The 26,588-nt window shown below is 40.0% G+C and overlaps 1 protein-coding gene across 1 annotated transcript; it reads left to right on the top strand.

The window, feature by feature from the left end:
• Positions 1-81: 81 nt before the first annotated feature.
• LOC111336866 (pre-mRNA-processing-splicing factor 8) lies at positions 82-26,017 on the top strand. Its single transcript, XM_088742384.1, has 40 exons — positions 82-213; positions 306-406; positions 1,078-1,246; positions 1,942-2,106; positions 2,723-2,938; positions 3,393-3,731; positions 4,396-4,501; positions 5,585-5,687; positions 5,821-5,908; positions 6,490-6,609; positions 6,979-7,288; positions 7,924-8,058; positions 8,452-8,778; positions 9,628-9,834; positions 10,539-10,702; positions 10,820-10,946; positions 11,557-11,749; positions 12,249-12,436; positions 12,549-12,787; positions 13,334-13,691; positions 14,824-15,048; positions 15,697-15,836; positions 16,274-16,360; positions 16,577-16,669; positions 17,009-17,144; positions 17,718-18,017; positions 18,698-18,844; positions 19,023-19,183; positions 19,604-19,795; positions 20,348-20,585; positions 21,057-21,185; positions 21,326-21,439; positions 21,576-21,650; positions 21,790-22,035; positions 22,463-22,509; positions 22,615-22,996; positions 23,572-23,712; positions 24,158-24,297; positions 24,586-24,788; positions 25,364-26,017. The coding sequence occupies exons 2-40, from the start codon at positions 334-336 to the stop codon at positions 25,516-25,518; spliced, it is 6,978 nt and encodes a 2,325-aa protein (XP_088598510.1). The 5' UTR covers positions 82-213; positions 306-333; the 3' UTR covers positions 25,519-26,017.
• Positions 26,018-26,588: the final 571 nt, after the last annotated feature.

Genomic DNA, 26,588 nt, shown 5'->3' with positions numbered 1-26,588 from the left:
CATCAAAATAATTAGCTCGCAGGGAGTTGTGGGAATTTCTAGTAAAGCCTGACCTCGGTGTGAGGAAATATTCGGGGGGAGCCTAGCTTCATTAAGAAGCAGGGTTGCGACGTCACAACGTCACAACATGGCGGACAGCATGCATGATTCGTAGTGTGAACGTCTGCGTCAAGCTATTCATCCAATTTGCTAAGAACGTGAACTTCTTTTCAGGTTATTGAATGTCCTGTCGTTTAAATTTGAATTAAGCCGTGCATTTTATTTGGCGGGTTATAACCTGTTTCCTCTTGCAATTTTGTTTGAAGGGCTCTGATCTGCAGTGAAACCGCCAGCATGGCGGCGTGGGGCCAACCCGCCGTTGCAGGGTTACCAGCTGAAATAACTGAAGAAAAACTTCAGGATAAAGGTAATATAGCGCAACTATTCTGGCTTGTTCTGCATGCTCGAATGCATAACCCTTGATGCCAATCAGAAACTAACTTTTTAACCTCATGTTCACATTGTCAGATCAGTCATTCGATCAGTGAGCTTTTGTAGTGTTATTAACTGTCGCTTACACATTTTCGAAATTACCCGTGTCTCTTCTTAAGGAAACCGATATTGATTTTAGAGCTGTTTTGCTTTTTCTTTGTTGTACTCGGAGTATATTGAATTAGTTGGGTTCGTTCACAGTTCATTGTTTCATCATTGTATTACAGTAACATTTAAACTGGCAGACTTTCGAACTTTTTAGTTCTTCTTTTTCCTGGAGCCACAGTGGCTGTGTAGTCTGTTCGTTGTTCTCAAAATGCTATCATAACCATCAAGTTGGCTCATTTCAATAATGCCCAACAACTGAACCTTTTGTATTTTGTGACTTTCCTTCTACTTTATTATGCACCATGTCAGGTTATTGAATGGTCAAGATTCTTGATAGATAATTGTACTGAACTTTAAACAAAGATCACTTACATCATTTAAAATCAGATAAAATGTGAGAACTACTGAAAAAATTGTTGTCACTGACCAACAAGGTTCACCCATGTTATTCAAAACCACAACCGTGCGATATTTGCTTTTTTATCAAACTATTTTTAGCCCGAAAATGGCAGCAACTCCAGTCAAAGAGATACAGCGAAAAAAGAAAGTTTGGATTTGTGGAGGCACAAAAAGAAGACATGCCTCCAGAGCATGTTAGGAAGATCATTCGAGATCATGGTGACATGTCCAGCAGAAAATATCGACATGATAAGCGGGTGTACTTAGGGTAAGAAAACTTAAGCCTTCAAGTTTTAAAATTGAATGCAATAATTTACTTATTCTTGGTTTTCACGTGACATCATCAGAATTAGATAATAAGGAATTATCAATCCTTTTGAAATTTTAGTGTAGTTTTGTTTATACACGAAATGGTATAAACTTGAGTAAAACAGTTCTTCAAGCATCTCCCACACAAAACATTACACAGACCTGAATCTTTGGAAGACTGTTTGAATATTCATGTTCTTTTATATCTTTGATTTTCTACTTTATTTGTTGTTTGGCTTTGATGATGGTGTGACAGTGAAAACTGGCAACGTACTGTTACAATTGTCACTTATACAGGGTTCGTACAGGTCATGGAAAACCTGGAAAGTCATGGAATTTCAAAATTTCATTTTTCAGGCCTGGAAAGTCATGAAATTTAGGTGTGGGCCATGGAAAGTCATGGAAAATCAATATATGCTCTCCATGAGTGAAAGGCAATAAGACCCAAAGTAAAAGTTAACCGACGAGTCCAAAAATCAGATTTAATTTCATTAGAAATAAACAGAAGCACGCACTGTGAGAAAGTTTGCAAACAGGTCATGGAATCTTTCAAAAGGTCATGGAAAGTCATGGAATTTTAACAGGTCAAAAGTGTACGAACCCTGTTATAGGTTCTCTTTATAGTAACATGCACTTCTTGTGTTTGGATTTTAGTGCACTGAAATACATGCCTCATGCAGTGCTGAAGTTACTTGAGAACATGCCTATGCCTTGGGAGCAGATTCGAGATGTGAAAGTTCTTTATCATATCACTGGAGCTATCACATTTGTGAATGAGATTCCATGGGTTGTAGAACCTGTCTATTTGGCCCAGTGGGGGTAAGTTCAAGATATTATTACTTGAAAGCTTTGTCAACAAAACTACTTCAAAATTTTTTTTGTGAGCCCTATCTCGAGTCTCCTTTACCAGAAGGATATTTTGTGAAACATCGTAGAACTTTCCTTGCAGAAGGAAATCTCGCAGCTTTAAACCATAAACTTTTACCTTATGTTTTACATTTGTATAAAATGATATATTTTTTTACAATACTACTGAGTAGAGGTCACCAAATTAGTGCCTTTCAACACAAGTTTAATCATCAATATTTTTTTTTTTACTTCCCATGGGAACTGAAATGGTTGCAGCTTAGATACTGTCATGGTTGTGTTTAAATAATAGAGTAGGTGCACAGTTACATGTAGGTAAGGAAAGGTAATCCACCTAAAAGATGGGGACTGTTGAATCTATGGGAGAAAATGCTCTCAAATTATCAAGATCAAAAGATAAATTTTATAAAATCAAAGAGTGTCACAAAGGTTGGAGAAAAATTGGGCATAAAGATGTCTTGGACTGATTTTCATCAAGTTATGCCAACATAAATAAGGAATATTATGATTCAGTTTCTCTTAATGGCATGACTGATAAAATGTACAACTGGACATTACTTTTATCTAGCACTATGTGGATCATGATGCGTCGTGAGAAGAGAGACAGAAGACATTTCAAGAGAATGAGGTTCCCTCCATTTGACGATGAAGAGCCGCCTCTGGATTACGCTGATAACATCCTGGATGTTGAACCTCTTGAGCCAATCCAGATTGAGTTAGATCCTGAAGAAGATGGAAGTGTTTATGAGTGGTTTTATGAACACAATCCCCTCGTCGATACCAAGTAAGGACTTTGTATGTCTGTGACTGTTGTTATAGTCATAATGAATCCTCCAAAAAAAAAGAATTTGCAAGAACAGAAACTTGAGGAAATAGCTGTCCTTGGGCACAGTTTGTTAGATCTCTTTCCCTTCAAGAAAACTGCAGAATTAGTGTAGTTTTAGACACAAGTAATGGTGGTTTTGTCTGATTTGTGACTTAACCTTTTGACTCCCAGGCATGGCTTAATACAGAATTTCTCCTTACAATACCAATACAAAATCAAGCAGAAAATGGATTGGAATTGAGAAAATATCAGTCAGGGTATTCTTGATTGATCTATACCAAATTCTCTAAACTAAAATCATAAGAATTATATAACAGGCAGTAAGGAGAATTACTACTGGGATCTTGATAGTGCAAGGGTTAAGTGAAAAGTCATGCTTCCTTTATCAAGACAATTCTGCTTTTCCTTTAAGAATGGTCAATGGATCTTCGTACAGAAAGTGGAACATCACCCTACCAATCATGTCTACACTTTACCGTCTGGGAAACCAACTTCTGACTGATTTGGTAGATGACAACTACTTTTACTTGTATGATTTGAAGGCATTTTTCACGGCTAAAGCTTTGAATGTTGCCATTCCTGGAGGACCAAAATTTGAGCCTCTAGTGCGAGATGTCAATGTTCACGATGAAGACTGGAATGAATTTAATGACATAAACAAGATCATCATTCGGCAGCCTGTGAGGACAGAGTACAGAATTGCTTTCCCTTATCTGTTCAACAGTTTGCCATACAAAGTGCATCTGCCCTGGTGAGTTGGTTCACCCTTTATGGCCCCTAAAAGTGTAAAGGATAAGATGCATGATAATTACTGTACATGAAACTCAAACTGAGTGACTGCTTCCAAAACAAGTTGAAGCAACACATTTTCTCCCTATAATCATATGGATATATTTAAACTATTTTTAATTTGTGAGACTGGTTTTTGAAACAAAAAACTGTCCCCATAACATAGCTTTCAAAAGATATTGACTCAGAGATCTGTTCTCTCCTGGGTCTTGTGTCCTGTTTTGTGCCAGCAATAAAAGATACTTGTACTTGTTGGATGTTTTGTCTTTCTTTGCCACCAGATGCGGGTAACAGCAACGCTAAAGATTGTTGATTGTTGTTTGGATTGGTGGCTAAAGAAAGTGGTTCAAGTCACTGCTGCAAGTCTATGGATTAAGCAGCCATAGACTGCTCTTTGATCCAAACACATACATAATGGATGACCAGAATGTCAGAACTTTATTTTCAGGCACCTTTTCAGGGTCATTTAAACCTCTGAAAACACACAATTTTAACATTTAAGATTAAGGGACCTATCTTTGGAAGTGATAGTGATACTCGACAACTGAATGTTGCATCAACAGTTTGTGTTGCACAGTTGTAAAACAGGTAGATGTATCTTGAACTTAATTCTTTGTTTTTGTTAGGTATCACCATCCCTCAGTTGTTTACATAAAAACAGAGGACCCTGATCTGCCAGCATTTTACTTTGATCCCCTTGTGAATCCAATTGCCCACAGGCATGCTGTCAAGGTACTTGGGTTTACTATCTGGTTATTTGAATCTTCTTGCACATTGTGATCATCTGGGTGAACTAAATAATGACTTCTTTACAAATACTCTAGAAATGAGTTCCACTCAGGATGTGGTAACCTTGGTCACAATCATTAACAATGATAGCTGTTTTCATGATTACTCTTTCTTTTATGAGCATAGTCAGCCTAAACAATAAAACAAAGTTAATTGACAAAGAACTTTTAAACCCCTTAACTGCTAACCCCACTGAGAAGTCTTGTACCAACACAAATTGACTTGTTGTTTTCCAGAAATTTTACTTTTGTTGAGTTTTAGAGACTGGGCTATTTTACATTTGCAGTGCCAGAGATTTGACTGGTACTCTCTAACCATTTAGATAATGAGTAGATTCTGTAGGCACGCACATTGCAAATGGCGTGATGTACTCAGGATGTCAGGCAGGCAATAATGTGGTTCAAAATTGTTGTATCATTGAAACTTTCATTCAAATTTAGTGGGGGGTTTAATGAAGAATTCAACTGGTGGCTAGATTTCTTCTCAGTTTGGTAGCAGATGTTCCTTAGCAGTTCTTATTAGTGGCTGTTCTTAAGTGCTTGCCCTACCCACCCCACCCCACCCTCCCTTTTTTCCCTTCCACTGTTATGGTGCCTGATAAGGAGCTCATGAAAAGGTTACAAAGATTTGCTAGTTATTGAGACAGTATTCTATCTGGCTGTCTCTAGCAGAAACTTATGGATGTCTTAAGCACCCACTTTCTAAAAAAAGTGATACCGGGTTTAATCTTTAAACTCCCAATATCTGATTGTTCATTCTTCCCTCTTGCTACTACACATTTCCTTTTTAATTAATTATAAGATTATGATGTTAAGTCAAGATTACAACTTCTGTCCGTAAATTTGAGTATTCTCATGACCTGTTTGCTGAATAATGTATGGATATTACATGGAGAAGTTACATGTTAATCACTTCTGGAAGTTTAAGGGTTGATTACTAAATTCTCCTAACCAGGAGCACAATTTCTATTAATACACTTAAAGGAAAGCTAGGAAATTTTTTATACCCGTTGTTTTGTTGTGTTAGACAACAGAACCACTACCTGATGATGATGAAGAGTTTGAACTACCTGAAGAAATCCAGCCATTCCTGCAAGACACACCACTGTACACAGATAACACAGCAAATGGTTAGCTTTACTTTTATCTTGCTCAAAATCTTTTTTTTTTTTTCAGTCTGTAGAGGTCCGTGAGTAGTTAGAATGCATTTTATATAAGCTGCTCCTACAGTTGTAACATTTTTTTTGCTGGTTTATTTTTAAGGTATTGCTTTGCTCTGGGCCCCCAGACCATTCTGCTTGAGATCTGCTCGGACTCGTCGAGCCATTGATATACCACTGGTTAAGACTTGGTAAGTATTCATAAACCATGATTAAACAATTTGAATGTTCTGTTCAAGTGTGAGTGGTTACCATCAACAACTGCAGTTTGTGTGTAAAATAGGAGTATTTTGTTAAGTAATGATTAAAAATCTGAAAGTGGTTTTACTCTTAAATGAATAAAGGCTGATAGCTTCTAAAGAAACTGTTTGGGGCTGCATCGGTGGGGGCAACGAAATAATTTGAATATATCAACAAAGTTGAAATGGTAAATTGGACACCGTTACGATTAAAAAAGCTGATGTTTCGAGTGTTAGCCCTTCGTGGGAGTGAATGGCGAAGGGCTAACGACGAAGGGCTCTGACGAAGGGCTAACACTCAAAACATCAGCTTTTATAATCGTAACGGTGGCCAATTTACCATTTCAACTTTGTTGATATATTCAAATTACTCTTAAATGGTTACACGCCCAAGGGTTCACAATCGTAGTTAGTCAAGGGCTAGTGGTAATATACTGCCTATACCTGTTCTCGTTGCTATTTTGATTTTAAGATTTTTGTTTAGGAAATATTTCAGATAGAGAATAATCTCCAGTATTGTTGATGTTATTCAGGTATCGTGAACACTGTCCATCTGCTCACCCAGTTAAGGTGCGGGTATCATATCAAAAGCTTCTCAAGTGCTATGTTTTGAATGCACTGAAACACAGAGCACCAAAAGCACAAAAGAAAAGGTAGAATTACTCATATTTCATTTCTATGCCTGTTTTGCATACTAATAATGTATGTAAAAATCATTCCATGTCAGATGTTCACAGCTCCATCTATGAAAGCTAACACTTTTGGATTTGAAGTTAGCTGAAGGCACACTGTTTGTGTTGCTTTAACTTGGGTACTGTGGGATTTCAAGGTCTGGACACCATCTTGGACTGGAGGACCATTTGCCTTGATTTCATACAAGAGCCTTGAATCCCAGAAGCTAAGTCAAGTCCTACAGGTTGACTCACACTAAGTGAGCTACAGCAAAACTCAATATGACAATGTGTACAATTTTGTTCTTCTATATTCATTTTTGACCATTTTCATTGTATTTTTGGTTTCAGATATTTGTTCAGATCCTTCAAAGCGACAAAGTTTTTTCAAACAACAACTCTTGACTGGGTGGAAGTAGGACTTCAAGTGTGCCGGCAAGGCTACAACATGCTGAATCTACTGATCCACAGAAAGAATCTAAACTACCTCCATTTGGATTACAACTTCAATCTGAAGCCAGTTAAGACTCTTACCACAAAGGAAAGAAAGAAGTCCAGATTTGGAAATGCTTTCCATCTTTGTCGGGAGATTCTGCGACTCACAAAGCTGGTAATAGATTCCCATGTGCAGTACAGATTGGGCAATGTGGACAGTTTTCAGGTTAGTCCAGAAAATGAAGTTAGTGTAATGAAGAAAGATGTGGCACTTTTTTCACTGGTTTTTAGTTGAGGAGTAATATATTTTCTGTTGTCCCTGGCTTATGATATTTAAACTGAGTTAGTTATATCTTTCTTTACTCAACCACCAATCTCAAACGTTCCTTGTCTCTCTTACGCTGCACTCTTACGCACACAAGACACTTACAGATAGGGAATCCTGGCAGCATACAGAACTCACTGGGAAGAGATGGCTCACTTTCCAGGGCTGTGACCTGGGTTTGACTCCTAGACTTGGCCTCACATTTGTGTTGCAGTTGCTGTTGGTTCTCATCCTCGCTCCTAGGGTTTTTCTCCAGGTCCTCTGGGTTTTCCACCCTTCACAAAAAACAAAATTCCAATTCAACCTGGAAAGTCTGGAAATGGTAAACAAGAAGAGCCACCTCTTGGAATGTGCTCTGCTAAGTTCCCATTTTCTATCCATTCCAATTCCCAGTCATGTTTGAACTTAATGTATGGCCTAACTCACATGTGAAGACATGTGAAGACCTTGGTGCATGTATTGATTGTGAAGCTTTTCTTTTTTTTTTTTTTTTTTTTTTTTTTTCCTATCTTTTTTTTTTCTTTTTTTTTGAACAGCTTGCTGATGGTCTGCAGTACACCTTTGCTCATGTTGGTCAGCTGACTGGAATGTACAGATACAAGTACAAGCTTATGAGACAAATCAGAATGTGTAAAGACATCAAACATCTCATCTACTACAGATTTAACACTGTAAGTTTTGGTGCATGTTTTTCTTTCTCATAATGATAAGTATACCAATATTACTTTCTGCTGTGGAATTAACAACTTGCAAGTGAACCTGAAGATGAGATTCACAGTTTGTACTGGTCCTGAAAAACCTGGAAAGACCTGAAAATCTGGAATTCTGTATTGAATTAAAGTGGTTGATATTTTTACATCTATATTCCCTTTACTCTCATCACTTGTTATGTTGATATTATTGGAAAATATTAGTCAATACTGAGAGTTTTAAGGGTTAATGCAAATTTTTGGAGTCTTGGAAAATATCAATCTGAGACCTTAACAAGTCATGCTTCTAATTAAGGGTGCAGACCCCAAATATTGGCACTATAAAATTTACAGACAGTTATATCTTTGTTACAGGGACCAGTTGGGAAGGGTCCAGGATGCGGATTTTGGGCACCTGGCTGGAGGGTGTGGCTTTTCTTTCTGCGCGGTGTTGTGCCCCTCCTAGAACGTTGGCTTGGTAACCTTCTAGCCAGGCAGTTTGAAGGCAGACACTCCAAGGGTGTGGCCAAAACAGTTACTAAGCAGCGAGTGGAAAGCCACTTTGATTTGGAGTTACGAGCAGCTGTCATGCATGACATCCTTGACATGATGCCAGAGGGTATTAAGCAGAACAAGGCCAGAGTCATTCTGCAGCATCTGAGTGAAGCCTGGAGATGCTGGAAAGCTAATATTCCCTGGAAGGTAGGAACTGTGTAAGGGCTTGAGTTTTATTTGTTTCTGAGAGTAGTGATAAACTTCAAAAGAACATAAGGCTAGTTTTCTCTGGCGTCCCTCTTGTGTATTCTTAACCCTGACGCTGTTCACTTTTATTTCCACAATGCCTCCTCTGATGCAGGAGATGAACTGTCAAGTTGTTAGAGTTACATTTTAAAAGTACAGTATTCAAATGGTTTTTGCATAATTCCCTTTGGTGAAGTCTGTTTACGAGCCTAGTGGCCCATCAGGCCAGTGCTTAACTCTGGTTTCTGTAGCATGAAGCGACTAAGGGTATTTCTACTTCCCCCTGGATGGGATGCTAGTCCATCGCAGGGTTACCCGCTCAAGCATTAATTTTGCCAGTACCCATTTATACACCTGGGTGAAGAGAGGCACTGTGAGAGTAAAGTGTCTTGCCTAAGAACACAACACAATGTCTCCAGCCAGGGCTCGAACCGGAACCACTCGATACGGAGTCGAGGGCACCAACCACGAGGCCACCGCGCCTCCACATAATTCCCTTTAAGGAAGAGAAATAATACTTCTTTCCCCTTCTACTAAAACCATTTGCAAAAGTTGTCGAGACACTCGCTTACAGTGTAAAACAGCCTTTGCACAAAAATGTGTTCACAGTAATTAATCTGTTCAATAAAATACACAGCCTACCCCTCTCCTGCATTTATTCAAGTTAGGGGAGGACAAGAAATGAAATGCTTAGACCTGTTTTATACCAACAAGAAACTCTCGTTGTCTTATTATTTGAAAGAAGACAAAATCAAATGTAGCTTCAGACCATTCTGCAGTGAAGCTGACAAAAATGTTGTGTTTCATCAGGTGCCTGGCCTTCCAACACCAGTGGAGAACATGATTTTGCGTTACGTCAAAGCCAAGGCTGATTGGTGGACAAACACAGCTCACTACAACAGGGAACGTATCCGCCGTGGTGCCACAGTCGATAAAACTGTTTGTAAGAAAAATCTTGGACGTCTGACAAGACTCTATCTCAAAGCTGAACAAGAAAGACAGCATAATTACCTAAAGGTGTGCATTCTTCTTTAGAAAGACTTGATATTTTTGGATATTGTGGGAATGCATTTCTTACAACAGCTATCTGAAACAGATTTTTATATTTTTAACTAGGTTTAAGATGATAACGCTCTACAGAATTCTGCTGTAAAGTGACATTTGAGGTCAATTTTATGGAGAAATAATCTGTTAACCCTTTAAAAAAATGATATACATTTCCATAGACCTGATGCGTTGGGTCAGTTGTTTTGGTCATTCCAGATGTTTCAGTTCTCTTTTCTAAAATGAAATTGTTGACAAGGGGCTAATGCTTGAAATGTCAGCTTGGGAACCCTCTACCATGGCCAATTTCATATAATCCACCCAGTTGATGAAACAGAATCATTTAGTAATACCCCCTCACTCCCACTGACACAGCACTACAGTTTCTTTAGAAACTTACCCCCTTCATTCAGAGGATCAGTGTTCTGAGCATTGTCTCAGTACCCCTCTCCACCCATAATTATACCTGTACATGTTACCATCACACCCAGGGAAACTTAGCTAAACATTGGCAAGTTACCTCTGGTAGACAAAGGAAATGTCCAGCAGAAGTAGAAGCTGCTAAATGCAGAGGGAACAGGAATAAACTCTGGCCATTGTAGGACACTGAGCTAAAACTTTAGAAACTTGACATATCAAAAATATTAAATGATTTCTCAAATGTTCCCATTTGACAGGATGGTCCTTACATCTCTGCTGAGGAAGCAGTTGCAATCTACACGACAACAGTTCATTGGCTGGAGAGCAGGAGGTTCTCACCAATCCCATTCCCTCCTCTGTCGTACAAGCATGACACCAAACTGCTCATTCTAGCTCTGGAGAGACTCAAGGAAGCATACAGGTGTGATCAAAGTCTTAACCAATTGTAGCGTTGTTCTTCTGATTCCATGTTACTAGTGTTCTGTTAATTTTATGAACATTTCCTCCCTAACATGTTTTCTTGTATTATTATTTTTAGTGTAAAAAGTCGTTTGAACCAGTCGCAGAGGGAAGAGTTGGGACTGATTGAACAAGCATACGACAACCCTCATGAGGCACTCAGCAGAATCAAGCGTCATTTACTAACACAGAGAGCTTTTAAAGAGGTAAAGCCCCAACCATTTTAGGCCATTTGTGGAAACTAATTGTCAGTCAAGTAACCATGCTTGATAGACAGCTAATTAGGAGGTTGAGGGGTTCAAGCCCTAAACTGGACTAACACTCTGAGTTTTTTGTATAGTATTAAATATATCAATCAGTAGTTTCACTAGCAACCTTTGTGGCTTCCTTTGGTGTTGATGCATGGGATCCCATGAAAATGGGTTCCCACTCCACCGATGAGCAAACTGGACTAACACTCTGAGTTTTAAGATAAGTGAGGTGACTCTGCTGCCTTAGATATGACATCAGTAAATGGTTGGACGTTCTAGTCTTCTCAGATGAGGGTGATAAACCATAAGCCCCATCTCCTGCATCTTCTCTGTACTGGTTAGTAGGGGGGATGTTGAAGAACCCATACACTTCTCAAAAAGAGTAGGGAAAGGAGCTCTTGGTGTTGTGTGCTGGCCATTCTATTGTTTATACAAACCCCAATTTAAGCCACCTTTAAAGGTGAACTGGGCCAACCTGTTAAATGTCAAAAATAGATAATTATATAAAATAAATGAGACAGTCACAAACTGAACAGCTCATGGTGTGGTGTTATACTACCTTCAGGTCGGCATTGAGTTCATGGACTTGTACAGCCATCTTATCCCAGTGTACGATGTTGAGCCATTGGAGAAAATCACAGATGCCTACCTAGACCAATATTTATGGTATGAAGCTGACAAGAGACGTCTGTTTCCCCCATGGGTCAAGCCATCAGACACTGAACCACCTCCACTTCTTACATACAAATGGTGCCAAGGTATGTACATGTACATCAAGCTTATTAAAGAAATGCGTGCTTCTTGTAATTTCTTTGAGAAGAAAGGGGCGATAGAGAGTCCTAAATTCATGAAAAAGTGTGGACATTTACAGTCTCGTTTTCAAGACATGGGAATAAAATGTAAAAATATAAGTTATTTTGTTTTTTTTTTTTTTGCTTTCCTTTTTGAAGCTCCAACAGATGATGTCAAATTTCTTGCTGAGATCTTTGCCACCGCCTAAATCACCTGAACCAAAATTTAGCATTATTGTTATCTGAAAATTTTCAATTGGGAGAAAACTGTTGGCTGCGACTTTGGTTTATGCTTTGTGTTGGGATTACTTTTTCATTGCATCAGCCCATATGAAAGTAATCCTGAAATGGAAAATAGTGGTGTTGGAAAAAGTAAAAAAAAAAAAAAAAGATCAGAATTTTTCACTCAAAAATGCCCTTTTAGTAAAAGCTGTCCAAAAGAAATCTTTGCTTTCTTTCCTCACAGGAATCAACAACTTGCAAGATGTCTGGGAGACGTCTGAAGGAGAATGCAATGTTATGATGGAGTCTAACTTTGAAAAGATGTACGAGAAGATTGATTTGACCTTGCTGAATCGACTGCTGCGTCTGATTGTTGATCACAACATTGCTGATTACATGACGGCAAAGAACAACATTGTGATCAATTACAAGGTCGGTGTACTCCGAAGACTACCCTTACCTAAACAGTCACGCTACATAACCAATGGTTATATACAGATTCAAACCATTCCCTGTGTTGAAAGCTTTTCTTTATATCTAACAGGACATGAATCACACCAACTCCTATGGCATCATCCGTGGTCTGCAGTTTGCGTCATTCATCGTGCAGTACTATGGGTTGGTGATGGATCTTCTGGTGTTGGGTCTACAGAGAGCGAGTGAAATGGCTGGACCTCCACAGATGCCAAATGATTTCTTGACTTTCCAAGATGTACAGACAGAGTCGCAGCATCCCATCAGGTTGTACTCGAGATACATTGACAAAGTTCACATTTTCTTCAGGTAGTTGTTCGTAATTTTCTTGTTTGTAAGTCTCAATTCTCAATTTTTTCCTTAATGTGAAAGAGGCTGTTAAAAAGCTATGTGGCCCTCAGTATTAGTTGATCTTGTAACTTGTCACGTTTGAAGAGTTTTAACACTAGAAGTGGAAAGAGCATGGTGAAATAAGGGTGATTTCTAAGTTTTTTGGTCACTGACATTTTACCTGCAAGATTTTAGACAACTTGAAACTTTCACAAGTTTTAAACGTTATGTATACTTAGGAGCAAAGGTCGCCGATCTTGTCAATCTTTTCAACTTTCAAATAACCTTTAAATCTTTCTTTATGGAGTCAGTGGCCTCGAAAGTGGGAGATTCTACTACCATTGGCCTGCTTTTTCAATTTTTTTAATCCGTTTTTGCTCTGTGACTACTTTTTGGATGGACGAGGTGACTTATTTTTATGGGTAAATATTCCTCAACTGAGAAACTTGAGAGACGAAAGCTAAGTGCTACTAGCTCAAAAGCCAGGTTTGCTTGGTATTACAGCAACTTTGAATTGTGTTTCAGGTTTACAGCAGATGAAGCTCGTGATCTGATCCAGCGTTACTTGACAGAGCATCCTGACCCAAATAATGAAAACATTGTAGGCTACAACAACAGGAAATGCTGGCCCAGGGATGCCCGCATGAGGCTCATGAAGCATGACGTCAATCTTGGGCGTGCTGTGTTCTGGGACATAAAGAACCGCTTGCCAAGATCTGTGACAACACTCAACTGGGATGAAAGTTTTGTGTCTGTCTACAGCAAAGACAATCCAAATCTGTTGTTTAACATGTGTGGCTTTGAATGCCGCATTCTTCCAAAATGTCGCACAACATTTGAGGAATTCACTCACAGGGATGGAGTTTGGAACTTGCAAAATGAGGTACACACCGTAGATGGATGAAAATGGCCGGATTTGCCATGTATTAGCTTTTCATTTGTTGACAACCGGCATGGATATTTTATTTTTTAGACTTGACTGATCATCATTACCCGTCTGTTACACAACTTAATGAGGCTATATTGATCTTTAACCCTTTAACTCCCGGGAGTGATTAACCTCTAACTTCTCCCTATAATATCTATATGTTATTATAACATAACCAAAGTAAAGCGCGCGCTCTGATTGGTCAATTTAGCGTCCCTCATTTGCCCATGGGTGTACGCTGCTGACGTGAGCAAATGCAAAGACTATTTTTCCGCGCGCGCTTGTTTTTTCTGGTCGCGTAAGATTTGTTAAATAAAAGGGAACTCTTTAGCTACAATGTGTTAATGTTATGTTATAAAACAAATGGTAAACACCACAGCGTACACTATTGAGTTATGGATGCACTTGGGAGGTTTGCTAAGCACTCAAGAAGCTAGAGTCGCTCGAGGCTATCGCCTCGAGCGACTCTTACGCTTCTTTCGTGCTTAGCAACCTCCCGCGTGCATCCATAACTCAATAGTGTACGCTGTGGTGTTTACCATTTGTTAATTCGGTAAACAAGTAAAGAGAATACTCAAATTTCTCAGGTTGAGGCCATTATCTCGATCTATCGTTAAATTCTCGTAATAAATTTACAAGGAAATGTGTAGCAGCTAGAGGAGAGAATTAGCAATCAGATCTTAGTAAAACAGAGCGAAGTAGTAAACGGCGCGATAGCAGAGAAGTGAAAAAACGAGGGAGGCTTGGGTACAGGTCACATGAATTACGCGACTCGACCCAAACCGCCATCGTTTTCGCTTTTTCGCTTCTGTCGCGCCGGATTGCTATTTTGCTCCGTTTTAGGTACTGAACGGTTGGGAGAGGCTAGCCTGTCAAAGTCGAATCAAAGTTTGTGATGGGCTTAAATACCTTTAGTTATAACTTAATAGATATTAGCTCAATAAAATTTAAAAAAAAAAAACACACAAAAGAAGCAAAAATGGGGGTAAGGATACCGGGCTCAGACGGAGATGATTATAAGACATTGCAAATGAAGTTGCTTTGAACGTGCAATGAATTAAATTGATATAATTTTCTGTGATGACAGGTCACTAAAGAGCGAACTGCTCAGTGCTTCCTCAAGGTTGATGATGAGTCTCAGCAGCGATTCCACAACAGAGTGCGTCAAATCTTGATGGCGTCTGGTTCCACTACGTTTACCAAGATTGTGAACAAATGGAACACGGCTTTGATTGGTTTGATGACTTATTACAGGGAATCAGTCGTCAATACTCAAGAGCTGCTGGATTTGTTGGTGAAATGCGAAAACAAGGTATCTAGTTACAGTTGTAAGTCCTTCCTTCAAAAACACCGCTTACGCGAATTGCCACGGAATAGGTGACATAGTTCAAGATAGAAGTGGACTGCAAGTTAAATGATCTTAACAGACAAAAAAAAAATACCTCGAGAGAATTGTGATTAGGTTTTTGATAGTGACAAGCTGCAACTAACCAAGCTAGAGTTAGTGAGTATCTCTTAGAGCGCTTTTCAATCGAGTGTTGAAAAATTAAAACTAAAGTAATCATAACGGCCAATCCGAAGAAAGGAAAAGACATTCAAGAACCAATGAGAACTCAAAGTTAAACCAACCAAACTGCCTGAAGCGCGGGAAAACGCGGCGACCAAGTTTTAATATTTGCATCTGATTGGTTGAGAGTGTGGCGCGAGTTTTCTGGATCAATCACAGCGCGAAGTAAAGCAAAACCAATGAAATCCGGAATTACTTTCGATGCTTTCCCATTTGTGTTGTCACACGCACTATTATTTTTATTTAACTAAACACTGCAAGCAACTACAGTAAGTTTTTATTGGAAAGCATTTTTTCTCTTGAGTACTGACTATGTATTCATTTTCGTTGAGGTTCTTTTTATCATAAATGTGCTTCCTCATATTGAAGTGTTTTATTTTAATTAATTTCCAGATCCAAACTCGTATCAAGATCGGGCTGAATTCCAAGATGCCTAGTCGGTTCCCTCCTGTTGTCTTTTACACTCCTAAAGAGCTGGGAGGACTTGGTATGTTGTCCATGGGTCATGTCCTCATTCCACAGTCAGATCTCAGGTAATGAATGAGCCTTAGACCTTACCCCACTCAAATATAACTGGCTAGTCCCTCAATACTGAATCTTCAAATCTAGATCCTGAATCATTGAGAACTTTTTGGACGGAGACTCGAGTCGAGTTTCGAGGCTGATTGTGAAATTATCGAGGGTTTGCAAGAAATTTGCGTGTTAAGAAATAAAATGTTTTTTGCGCAATTCATTTTTTAACACATCTAGAACCTTCTCAGAAGTTACCTTGGAGATTATGTCATATGCCGATTCCCCATTCTGTTCTGATCTTTTCTGTTTTTTTCTCTTGTTTGGTTATGTGTCATGTTACATTTGTTGTCTCTTGTACTGCAGTCGTTTGCCTTTTGTGGCAATGATCCGTTCAGTCTTTATTTCCTTTCCTTTTTGACCTGATTCTCAAGGGAGTGCTGTTGTTTTTACTTTTCAGGTGGTCACAACAGACCGATGTAGGAATCACTCACTTTAGATCTGGAATGAGTCATGACAAAGATCAGTTGATCCCTAACTTGTACAGGTATTGTATGCTGTCATTCCTACTGATCTCTCCCTTACCAGTAAAGTTTGTCGCGCCTGAGCATATTTGAAGTGTTATGAAGACTACTGCTGCTGTTGTTGCTCAAATGTCAAAGAGTTGGATCAGAAGATTAGTTTAATGTGAGCATCGCAAAACACTTTAAACTCAAACCCAAGCCACCCGATAATAGTACTGTTCATTTTGTGAACATAACAGGTACATTCAGCCTTGGGAAAGTGAATTCATTGATTCCCAGCGAGTGTGGGCAGAATACGCGTTAAAACGGCAAGAAGCCAATGCTCAGAACAGGTGAGTGCTATTGTAAATTAATTGTTCGGAGATATCTCCACTGGAGCTAGTCTTTTTTTTTTTTTTTTTTTTTTTTTTTTTTCTTTCTTTTGTCCCACGTTCGTGATTTTAGAACACTTTCCTTTCTCTTATTATCTTGATTGATATTTGCTATCTGTCTTATTCCATTTTAAATACGTGTTCCTACTGGCGTCGATGTAGAAGGCCAACGGTGCGAAAACGGTCGACTGAATTTGTTTTTTTAATCGCACTTAATCGCCTGCAATAAAATCGTTTGGATTAGAATGGGTAGTTGAAGGAAGTTTTCTCTGTAAAAGTTGCGTTTGTTCCTTTCTTTAGACGTTTGACTTTGGAAGATTTGGAGGACTCGTGGGATCGTGGAATCCCTCGTATCAACACACTGTTTCAGAAGGACAGACACACGCTTGCTTACGATAAAGGATGGAGAGTGAGAACAGACTTCAAACAGTACCAGGTAAACTAACATTAATTGATAGTAATTTATGTGTTCAGAACAGAGTAAAAACTAACTTGGAATGACTTGGATTACCTCCTCTTTCCAACAACCAATACTTCTCTGAAGCTGTCATACTTTTCTTCCATCAGACTTTGGTTGCTTCTTCTTGTGAGACCTTGCACCAAGCTTTCCAACCAAATGCGAAGAACAAGCTTTCTCTCTCTCTCAATTTCCGACACCTACCCTCCATACTACTGAAGGAATTTTTTATAATTTGGAGTTTGTTTCAAGATGCGTTACACTTGACACAACCTTAAATAAACCACATGACCCTTGAGTGTAACCCCTTTAACTCCCAAGATCTGATTGTGAATTCTCCCATCTAGCTGCCACAGATTTCCTTGTAAATTAGTTGGGAGAATTTGATGTTACATCAAGATAACTTCTACTTGATAAGTTTGAGTATTCTTGTTACCTGTATAATGTATAGATTATAGGGTGAAATTAAAGGTTAATCATTTCTGCGGTTGAGAGGCTTCAGCCGTTTGTTAAACTTGAATTACTAAGCCCTCCTTGCGCCACCTTTTGTAGGTTCTAAAACAGAATCCATTCTGGTGGACACATCAGCGCCATGACGGAAAACTATGGAACTTGAACAACTACCGCACAGACATGATCCAGGCCCTTGGTGGTGTCGAAGGAATCCTGGAACACACGCTCTTTAAAGGAACTTACTTCCCCACCTGGGAGGGTCTGTTCTGGGAGAAGGCCAGTGGATTCGAGGAGTCCATGAAATACAAGAAACTGACCAATGCACAGAGATCTGGTTTGAATCAGATTCCCAACAGAAGATTCACCCTGTGGTGGTCACCGACTATTAACAGAGCTAACGTAAGTGTTTTTTACGGACTAGTTGTACATCTTGTCCCTTATTTACTTACAAGCTCAGTATCCCATTACTGACGGAACCTATTCCAGTTTATGATGCATAAAGCAGGAACTTGTCCAGGTATTTTTGATGGGGCGCAGGCGGAAGATCCAAACTTCTATTGGGAAAACAAACTTGCCCCCTCCCCCCTGAGGAAAATTACCTCATAATCAACTCACGCCTCACCCCTTCCCCCTCTTCCTCCCTCTCCCCCTGTCCCCCTTTCCCTTTACTGGCGGTCTCAAGTTGCACGACGTAGAGCAATATGCAATTTTGTCGTTTCGAAAATCTTTGTATGTGACTTAAAGTTTAAAACAAATCATTAGGGTGGAGGAGAATGCAGAACTCAGTAACATTCCCTGTTCCCTCTGGATCCGCGTTGACGAGGAGTATTGCTACTCCTCACTGATAATAAAATTGTTGCCCAGTTACGCTCTCTCTCTTCTCTCTCTCTCTCTCCTCTCCTCCTTCCCCTCCCCCTCCCCCCTTTCCCTCCTGGGTGGATAGAAGCAGTGAAAACTAATTTTCTTACCAAAGAACTCAACTTAGTGACGCGGCCAGGGCTCGAACCGCTAAGCGACCACACCTCTTTATCTCCTCAATCTCACACGAAGTTTCTTTTTTTTTTTTTTTCGCATTTCAGGTTTACGTTGGTTTTCAGGTGCAACTTGACCTGACTGGAATATTTATGCACGGCAAGATTCCAACATTGAAGATCTCACTCATTCAGATTTTCAGAGCCCATTTGTGGCAGAAAGTCCACGAAAGTGTTGTGATGGACTTGTGTCAGGTAATACTGAAGTGCACAACAATTTCGAAAGTACTTTAGGCCCCAATTGGTCAATGGGCGACTAACGCTCCTCAACGGGTTCTAGGGTTAAGAAAATTAAATCAAAATTAAATCAAAATGCACTCTGTGATGAATTTTTTTTTCGTGCGCTTACAAATGTCCATTAACTTACCTCCAGGTGTTTGACCAAGAACTAGATGCTCTGGAGATTGAGACAGTTCAGAAGGAAACCATTCACCCTCGTAAGTCGTACAAGATGAACAGCTCATGTGCTGATATCCTGTTGTTTGCTGCGTACAAGTGGAATGTCTCCAAACCTTCCCTTTTGGCTGACTCAAAGTAAGTCTGTTTGTCGGAAGAGCTCGATTGGTTCCTTTTTAGAAGGAAATTGTCTGTCTTAAAGCACATCTCTGCTGAGTCACTCTGGCCATTTTTAAAACCCGCGCTATGTTTTAAAGTTTTTTTTTTTTTAATGCTCGTCAAATCTCGCAGTATTACAGCGAGAAAAATGCGCTAAAAAAGTGCTTTACTGAATTTGATTCTTCTGATTACTCTGTTAAACAATTCGTTTTTCTCTTGGCTCAGCTAAGTTTAGAAATCTCTTTCTCTCTGTCAAACATCCACTGCTATATTTGATCTTTATGTATCTTCTTTTGTCAGTAAATTCAATTTTTCTATCCTGAAGAAGCCAAATTTTCCAGGTTGGCCAAACCAAAGCCTACCTTCTTTACGTGATCTCGTGTGACCTTTTCTTTGCAGCGACATCATGGACAGTACTACAACCCAAAAGTACTGGGTCGACGTGCAGCTCCGTTGGGGAGACTACGACTCGCATGACATTGAAAGATACGCACGCGCAAAGTACCTGGACTACACCACTGACAACATGAGTATCTACCCCTCCCCCACAGGGGTGCTTATTGGCATTGACTTGGCATATAATCTGCACAGGTAACACGAGATTTGGAGGGATAATATACAGGGGTGGAAAAACTGTGAAGTGGTTCTCAAAACTATCCAATTTTTTTTTAACTACCATCAATAACGGGTGGTTTGGCCTGCAGTGCAGGCGTCCTATTTGGGCGACTTGACGCTACAAGCTCGCGATTGTTTGTTCGGCCGGCCATATTTGATTTCAAGTCAGAAGAACATTGGGCGTAGGAGGGCGGGGAAAATTGAGAAAACCCACTCCCACACCCTTTCCTTTTGACTGTCGCTCACTCCCTTGGTACAGATTTCTTTCTCTCCCCAGCCTTCCTCTGCCTTGAAAATCAAAGATGGCAGCTATAATTTTCGTCAAGAAAATACCTAACACTCGCTGGCAAAACTTACGCTTGCTCTGCAGGCTACGGGTGGGCGAGAATGTTTCGACATTCTGGACGAGGAATGTTAGAACGCAGCCTTGTACTGAGATTTCAAGTTTAAATTACTTGAGTTTTGTTTGTTTTCCTCCATTTTCCATTTTCATTTTCTTCTGATAACCGTTCCTGTTATTGCTTGCAGTGCCTTTGGCAACTGGTTCCCAGGAGTGAAACCGCTCATCCAACAGGCCATGGCAAAGATCATGAAGGCCAATCCCGCCTTATATGTGCTGAGGGAGAGAATAAGGAAAGGCCTTCAGTTGTACTCCAGTGAACCCACTGAGCCTTACCTGTCTTCACAGAACTACGGAGAACTCTTCTCCAACCAGATCATCTGGTTTGTGGACGACACTAATGTTTACAGAGTCACGATTCACAAGGTAATTTATTTTGTTACATGTCACGCAGTCGCATGCAGCAGGAGTTTGTTTCTGTCACGGTAAGAAGTTGCCACATGAATCCTGAGAACTTCACTTCGAGCGTGAACGGTTTCTAATTCTAAGGTTTAAGGGTATTTTGCATTAATCATGTCTAGCCGAATAGAAAGAACTGGTTCTGGCTTGACTTCGGTATCAATACCATGACCTTGCGCAGTGATATTCGGCTCTCAGAATTCTTGAGCATCTCGCGAGTAGTCCACGCAAAATCCGCCAGGCTTCTACTGGAAAAACAGGGCCAGTTTGACCAGAATCATTTGTGTTTGCTGTCAGAACTGACAGATTCCTTAAATACGGAGGAGGAGCTCCCATCAGCTAGATCTGACTAAAGAAAGCGGCCTGTATTGACGGAAAATAACTACGGAAAGCTGCATACTTAACTCATCTTTCACAATTTCACTTCTTTCCCCTTAGACATTTGAGGGTAATTTAACAACCAAACCTATCAACGGCGCCATCTTTATATTCAATCCTCGCACGGGGCAGCTCTTCCTGAAGATCATTCACACCTCAGTGTGGGCGGGACAGAAACGTCTTGGACAGGTACGTTGTGTAATACTACGTCCTAGTGTTTTTAGGTTAGACCTGGAAGGGATATCTAAATTAAATCAAACTGTTTAAAATAGAATTACGTCACCTAGTATAGATGATGTTTTGAAGTGAAGTGTGTTTTGAAACTTTAGCTGGCGAAATGGAAGACAGCAGAAGAAGTGGCGGCCTTAATTCGCTCGCTTCCAGTAGAGGAACAACCTAAACAGATCATTGTTACAAGAAAAGGCATGCTCGACCCTCTGGAGGTACAGTAAAATGTTTGCACTGTTGTTACAAATCTCTGTTAATCAGTGAAGATGTTGATTTGGCATTTGCTCACTCGAATGAAAGTGCTGTTTACGTGTGCTGCGGTTATTGAGTAAATCTTTAATTATGTTCTAGGTTCATCTGTTGGATTTCCCGAACATTGTTATCAAAGGCAGTGAGTTACAGCTTCCTTTCCAAGCTTGTTTGAAGGTTTGTTTGAATATAAAGCATCATTTACGTCAGGAAAACCCGCACTTTCCTGTTTCCTTAACTTTGGACACATTTTGAACCAGCACACCATAAAGCAATATTGACTTACGCCGTGTCTTATTGTGGTTGTATCTTCCAGGTTGAGAAGCTTGGTGACATGATTTTGAAAGCCACAGAGCCGCAGATGGTGTTGTTTAACTTGTACGACGATTGGCTGAAGACTATTTCGTCTTACACAGCATTTTCTCGTCTGATCCTCATTCTTCGCGCCTTGCACGTCAACGCTGACCGTACAAAGGTCATCCTTAAACCGGACAAGACCACAATTACAGAACCCCATCACATCTGGCCAACACTGACCGACGAGGAATGGGTGCCAGTTGAGGTACGTTGGTGAGCTTTGTACTATTCGATTCCAAACACATAGGTTAGCATGGTCTGTGTGGATGGAGTTGTTCATTGGTGCGCACTCGCCGTTTGGTTTTTTATTTTTTTTTTTACCTGCGAGCTTGGGGTGGCTCTGATTCGAGAATGCTGTCTATGGGCGTGCGCGCGCGGAGTGGTTCGTTCGTACGCATTCGTGTGCGCTACCCATGTGTTCGTGTCTTTTCGTGTTCGCACGCTTGTGTGGAGTAGTTCAGTCGTACACACACACTTGCCCTGATGTCTTGCAACGTTTCTGTTGGTTCATACACGTGGATGATTTCACAAGGCTTATCAATCAAGCGTTCGATCCGACGTTTTATAATTTATTCCAAATAATTTTACTTATTCTCCTTGAAAGTTAACCAACTGTTATGTTTGTTGAACAGGTGGCTCTAAAGGATCTGATCTTAGCTGACTATGGCAAAAAGAACAAGTAAGTTTATGTCTGAAAGGGTTTCGATTTTTTTTTTTTTTTTCGTTCTTACTCTCGGCGTTCTTCGTCGTAGAATAACTCTCGTGACCTTTAATTTTTTTACAGCGTGAACGTAGCTTCCCTGACGCAGTCTGAGATCCGCGATATCATCCTTGGAATGGAGATTTCTGCTCCTTCGCAACAGAGGCAGCAGATAGCTGAAATCGAGAAGCAGACCAAGGAACAGTCACAGCTGACAGCCACTACCACTCGGACTACCAACATCCATGGAGATGAAATCATTGTTTCTACAACCTCAAACTACGAGACACAGACGTTCTCGTCCAAGACGGAGTGGCGTGTCAGAGCCATCTCGGCAACAAACCTTCATCTGAGAACCAACCACATTTACGTGTCATCAGATGACATCAAAGAAACAGGCTTTACCTACATCTTGCCAAAGAATATTCTGAAGAAGTTTATTGTGATTTCGGATTTGAGGACACAGGTAGAGAATTGTTCAGTTTGAAACTGCTTTTCGATCGAAGTAATCAGAAAGGTCAATCAGAGCAGAGGTCATCATCGTGAGCAGCCACTCACCAGCCCTTCACTCTCAATATTTAGATGTAAATTCTCCTTACTCTCTGCCATACATTTTTTATAAATTTTGTTCCGAGTGTGGCGTTAGATCAAATGATATTCCCCTCGTTGATATTTTTGCTTTTCTCAATACTTAGCGGCTTGTTATTGTATTGATGCTGTAAGGAGAAATTATGTTTTGGTCGCTTGTCCACTTGTAGGGAAAATCTTGCAGTTCACTCTTTTTATTATTATTATTATTATTATTATTATTATTACTATTATTATTATTATTATTATTACTATTATTATTATTATTATTATTATTATTATTATTATTATTACTTTTCGCACTTCCGCGAAAAATGATGAAAGGTTTTGATTTTTCACTTTGGTTTTCTAGAGTAACTGAGAATTTCTTCAAGGAGTGAAAGTTGACCGTTTTTCTTTAAACTGATTCTTAACGCCCTCTTGTCTCATTGTATGATGTGTATTTTATTGTAGATCGCCGGTTACTTGTACGGAGTAAGTCCGCCTGATAACCCCCAGGTTAAAGAGATCCGGTGTATTGTGATGGTACCGCAATGGGGCACACACCAGACAGTGCACTTACCGAACATGTTACCACAGCATGACTACCTCAAGGTTAGAACCCTCGCGTTTGTTCCTTAAAAGAAAGCGGTTTAAAGTACCGGAAAATCAACGGGAGGGCACTGTGCTCTTTTCGCTCGCCAACAAGTTATTTGTGGAGTATCCAAAGTAGCAATTTTTGTCCTTTTCAACGCTTGTAACAAAGTTTTCACTTCCTTCCTAAAGTTATGATTTCATGGCTAATTTCTTTTAAGAGCGTGTTGGGTGATTAATGGCAAGTCTGTCAGCACCTCAAATCGTGAACGGGACTAAAGAGCCTGGGACCTAACGAGTTCAGGGAAAAAAAAAGTACCCGATCTCCTACGTGCTTCTTCGCCAGTATTTTCTCTTTGGATTTTTTTTGTGTACCCACAAATCCCTAGCACTTGTAGGTCACGAAATGCTTAATACCCTTGGAAGTTTTCAGTCATAGGTTTTAAACCGTTATTCTGTTTTTCAGGAGATGGAACCCTTAGGGTGGGTTCACACCCAACCCAACGAACTACCACAGCTGTCTCCTCAAGACGTTACAACGCACGCTAAGATCATGGCGGACAATCCGTCTTGGGATGGCGAGAAAACTGTCATCATTACATGCAGGTAAACATTTACTAAATATATTTAAAGAAGCAACTTCACCATCCTCAAAGGGCTCGATTACTTCTCAACAGCAGAAAGAAAGACGGGAACAGTTGAACGCGAATTAATCACTGGTGTCTTAAAGCGAGCATACTAAGGACACTGAAGTATGGAAAAGGCATTACATCGTGGATAATTTCAAAGGCAAATTATAATTGTGAAACTGCATTGTGAAAATTGTGGTCAGTACAGTGCAGAAAAATTTATGTCGAATGACTCCATTAATTGTATCCATGGTTTGTTTTCCAGTTTTACCCCGGGTTCCTGTTCACTAACAGCCTACAAACTGACCCCCTCGGGTTACGACTGGGGGCGGAACAACAAGGACACCGGTAACAATCCCAGGGGTTACCTTCCGTCTCATTACGAGAAGGTGCAGATGCTGTTGTCAGATCGCTTCCTCGGTTTCTTTATGGTACCCACTCAGGGATCCTGGAACTTCAATTTTATGGGTGAGTTTATAAAGTGTCGCTCTGATTTTAATGAATTGTAGTTGTTTTCCATAAGACGCAAGAGGCTTTTTGTGTGTTAAAGCAGATAACGGCACCAATCTTACTCCTGTTTCGAAAGGAAATTTTTGAATAAGTACAGAAGAACAACGGGAAAGGGTTAAAGTAACTCGGAAAGATTTAAGAACAAATCTACTGAGCTGATCTTGAAAATTGCGGCCGCTGGACATCCTAAAGTTCTTGACGACGAAACGAATCAAATTGAAGAAAATGTAGTCTACTTCATTGTAATATTAGGAATTATGTACAAACAATTCTCAACGAACTTTGTGAATAGTGTGGAATAATTCATAAACAATCTTAAAGTAAACGAATTTCGGGTGCAAACAAGAGTATTACCAATGCTCTTTATTCCCCTTTACTGCAGGAACCGGGATGAGCTGTTTCGGTTGGGGGGAGGGGGAGGGGGAGGGGGAGGGGGAGGGGCGGCAGCGGCAGCAGTTACCTATGAGAGGGAAAACGAAGTGTCATTATCCTATCTATAAATCTAACATTTTTGTTCGTTTTCTGTTTTGCAGGTGTTCGTCACTCTCCTAACATGCGTTACGAGTTGCAGTTGTCCAACCCCAAAGAGTTCTACCATGAAGTCCATCGGCCCTCTCACTTCCTCAACTTCAGCACCATGGAGGATGTGGAAGTTATCGGCGCTGATAGAGATGATATGTTCTCTTAGCTTGCCTGTGAAGGGGCCAAGAGGTGATTGATTACGGATTGACTGGTTACTTTGGGAGGTCATATTTACATGGCCTCTTCCAAAGGAGTGAAAATTCTATGAGTGCTCACGTTTAGTGTCGTATACACCAAAATTTTCTTCAAAGGAATTTGCCGCGCCTTAGAGGGTCGGGACATGCGTTGGAATGAAGGCTTTCTCTGAGCAGGAGTAGTTATTTATTCCGTAGGTAATAGTTCTGTACAAGTAGTCAGACTCTATCACTGGTTGTCTTAGAGCATAAAACTATCATGAGAAATAACATGTTGTTTTTCTTTTAATGTTAATAGACTTCTTGATTACGCTTTCCAGTTTTGTACTCTCTGTTTTTGTATATACTTTTAATAAAGTACGTCTTAACAGTAAGTTTAAATTGTCGTAGCATAAGTTTTGTAATGTCATGTAGTCAAACCTCCATCGTTTTGTTTGTAGCGAACCAAATAAACGTTTCCTTATACTTGTTTTCCTTGGATTCTGCATTCTGACGTTATGCTGACCTCTTGTTTCTCCCTTTGAATCATGATCCGTCTCGAAACAAACCTGTAGATAAGAACACGTATGTTGGTCATGCATATGGGCAACATTTCCCTCTTCTTGTTTTTCATACTAGCCTTGACCCTTTACACTCAACATCAGTATGCATATTCTCCATACTGTTCTCCTATCAAGTGCAGAACTTATTAGAATCGTGGGCATTTCGTTTGTGATTTTGGGGATTGCTTTGATTTTGCTGCACTTCGCTATTTGATGGCTCTACCAAACTCTGTCATCTTCCCAATCAATCAAATTCGGAATTAAATGACCAATCGTGCCTTGGTCGCGCATTTTCCTGTGGTTGAAGCACCTGCATTTCTTAATGGTTGCTTGAGGCATGTCCAGTTCTCATGATGGCTGTATTGACAATTTTGAACGAGGTTTCGAAATGCGCGCTATGTTGCGATCTTTCCTTTACGCCTGTTTATCTATTCCAGTGTTTACCTTATTCTTTTCGTTTGGATAAACACTTTTCGTAGACATGCACTGCTGTGCTGCAT

This window comes from Stylophora pistillata, chromosome 13 (assembly GCF_964205215.1).
Source record: "Stylophora pistillata chromosome 13, jaStyPist1.2, whole genome shotgun sequence".
Lineage (NCBI taxonomy): Eukaryota > Metazoa > Cnidaria > Anthozoa > Scleractinia > Pocilloporidae > Stylophora > Stylophora pistillata.
The sequence above is the reverse complement of the archived record's forward strand: the minus strand, read 5'-3'. Positions and strand labels throughout refer to the sequence as shown.

What these genes read in the sequence shown, in the direction of transcription:
- LOC111336866 (XM_088742384.1), top strand. Translation starts at nt 334, where the DNA reads ATGGCGGCGTGGGGCCAACCCGCCGTTGCAGGGTTACCAGCTGAAATA. An exon ending in GTCTATTTGGCCCAGTGGGG is followed by an intron (nt 2,107 to 2,722) that starts GTAAGTTCAAGA and finishes ACTTTTATCTAG; the next exon opens with CACTATGTGGATCATGATGC. An exon ending in TTGATCCCTAACTTGTACAG is followed by an intron (nt 16,361 to 16,576) that starts GTATTGTATGCT and finishes TGAACATAACAG; the next exon opens with GTACATTCAGCCTTGGGAAA.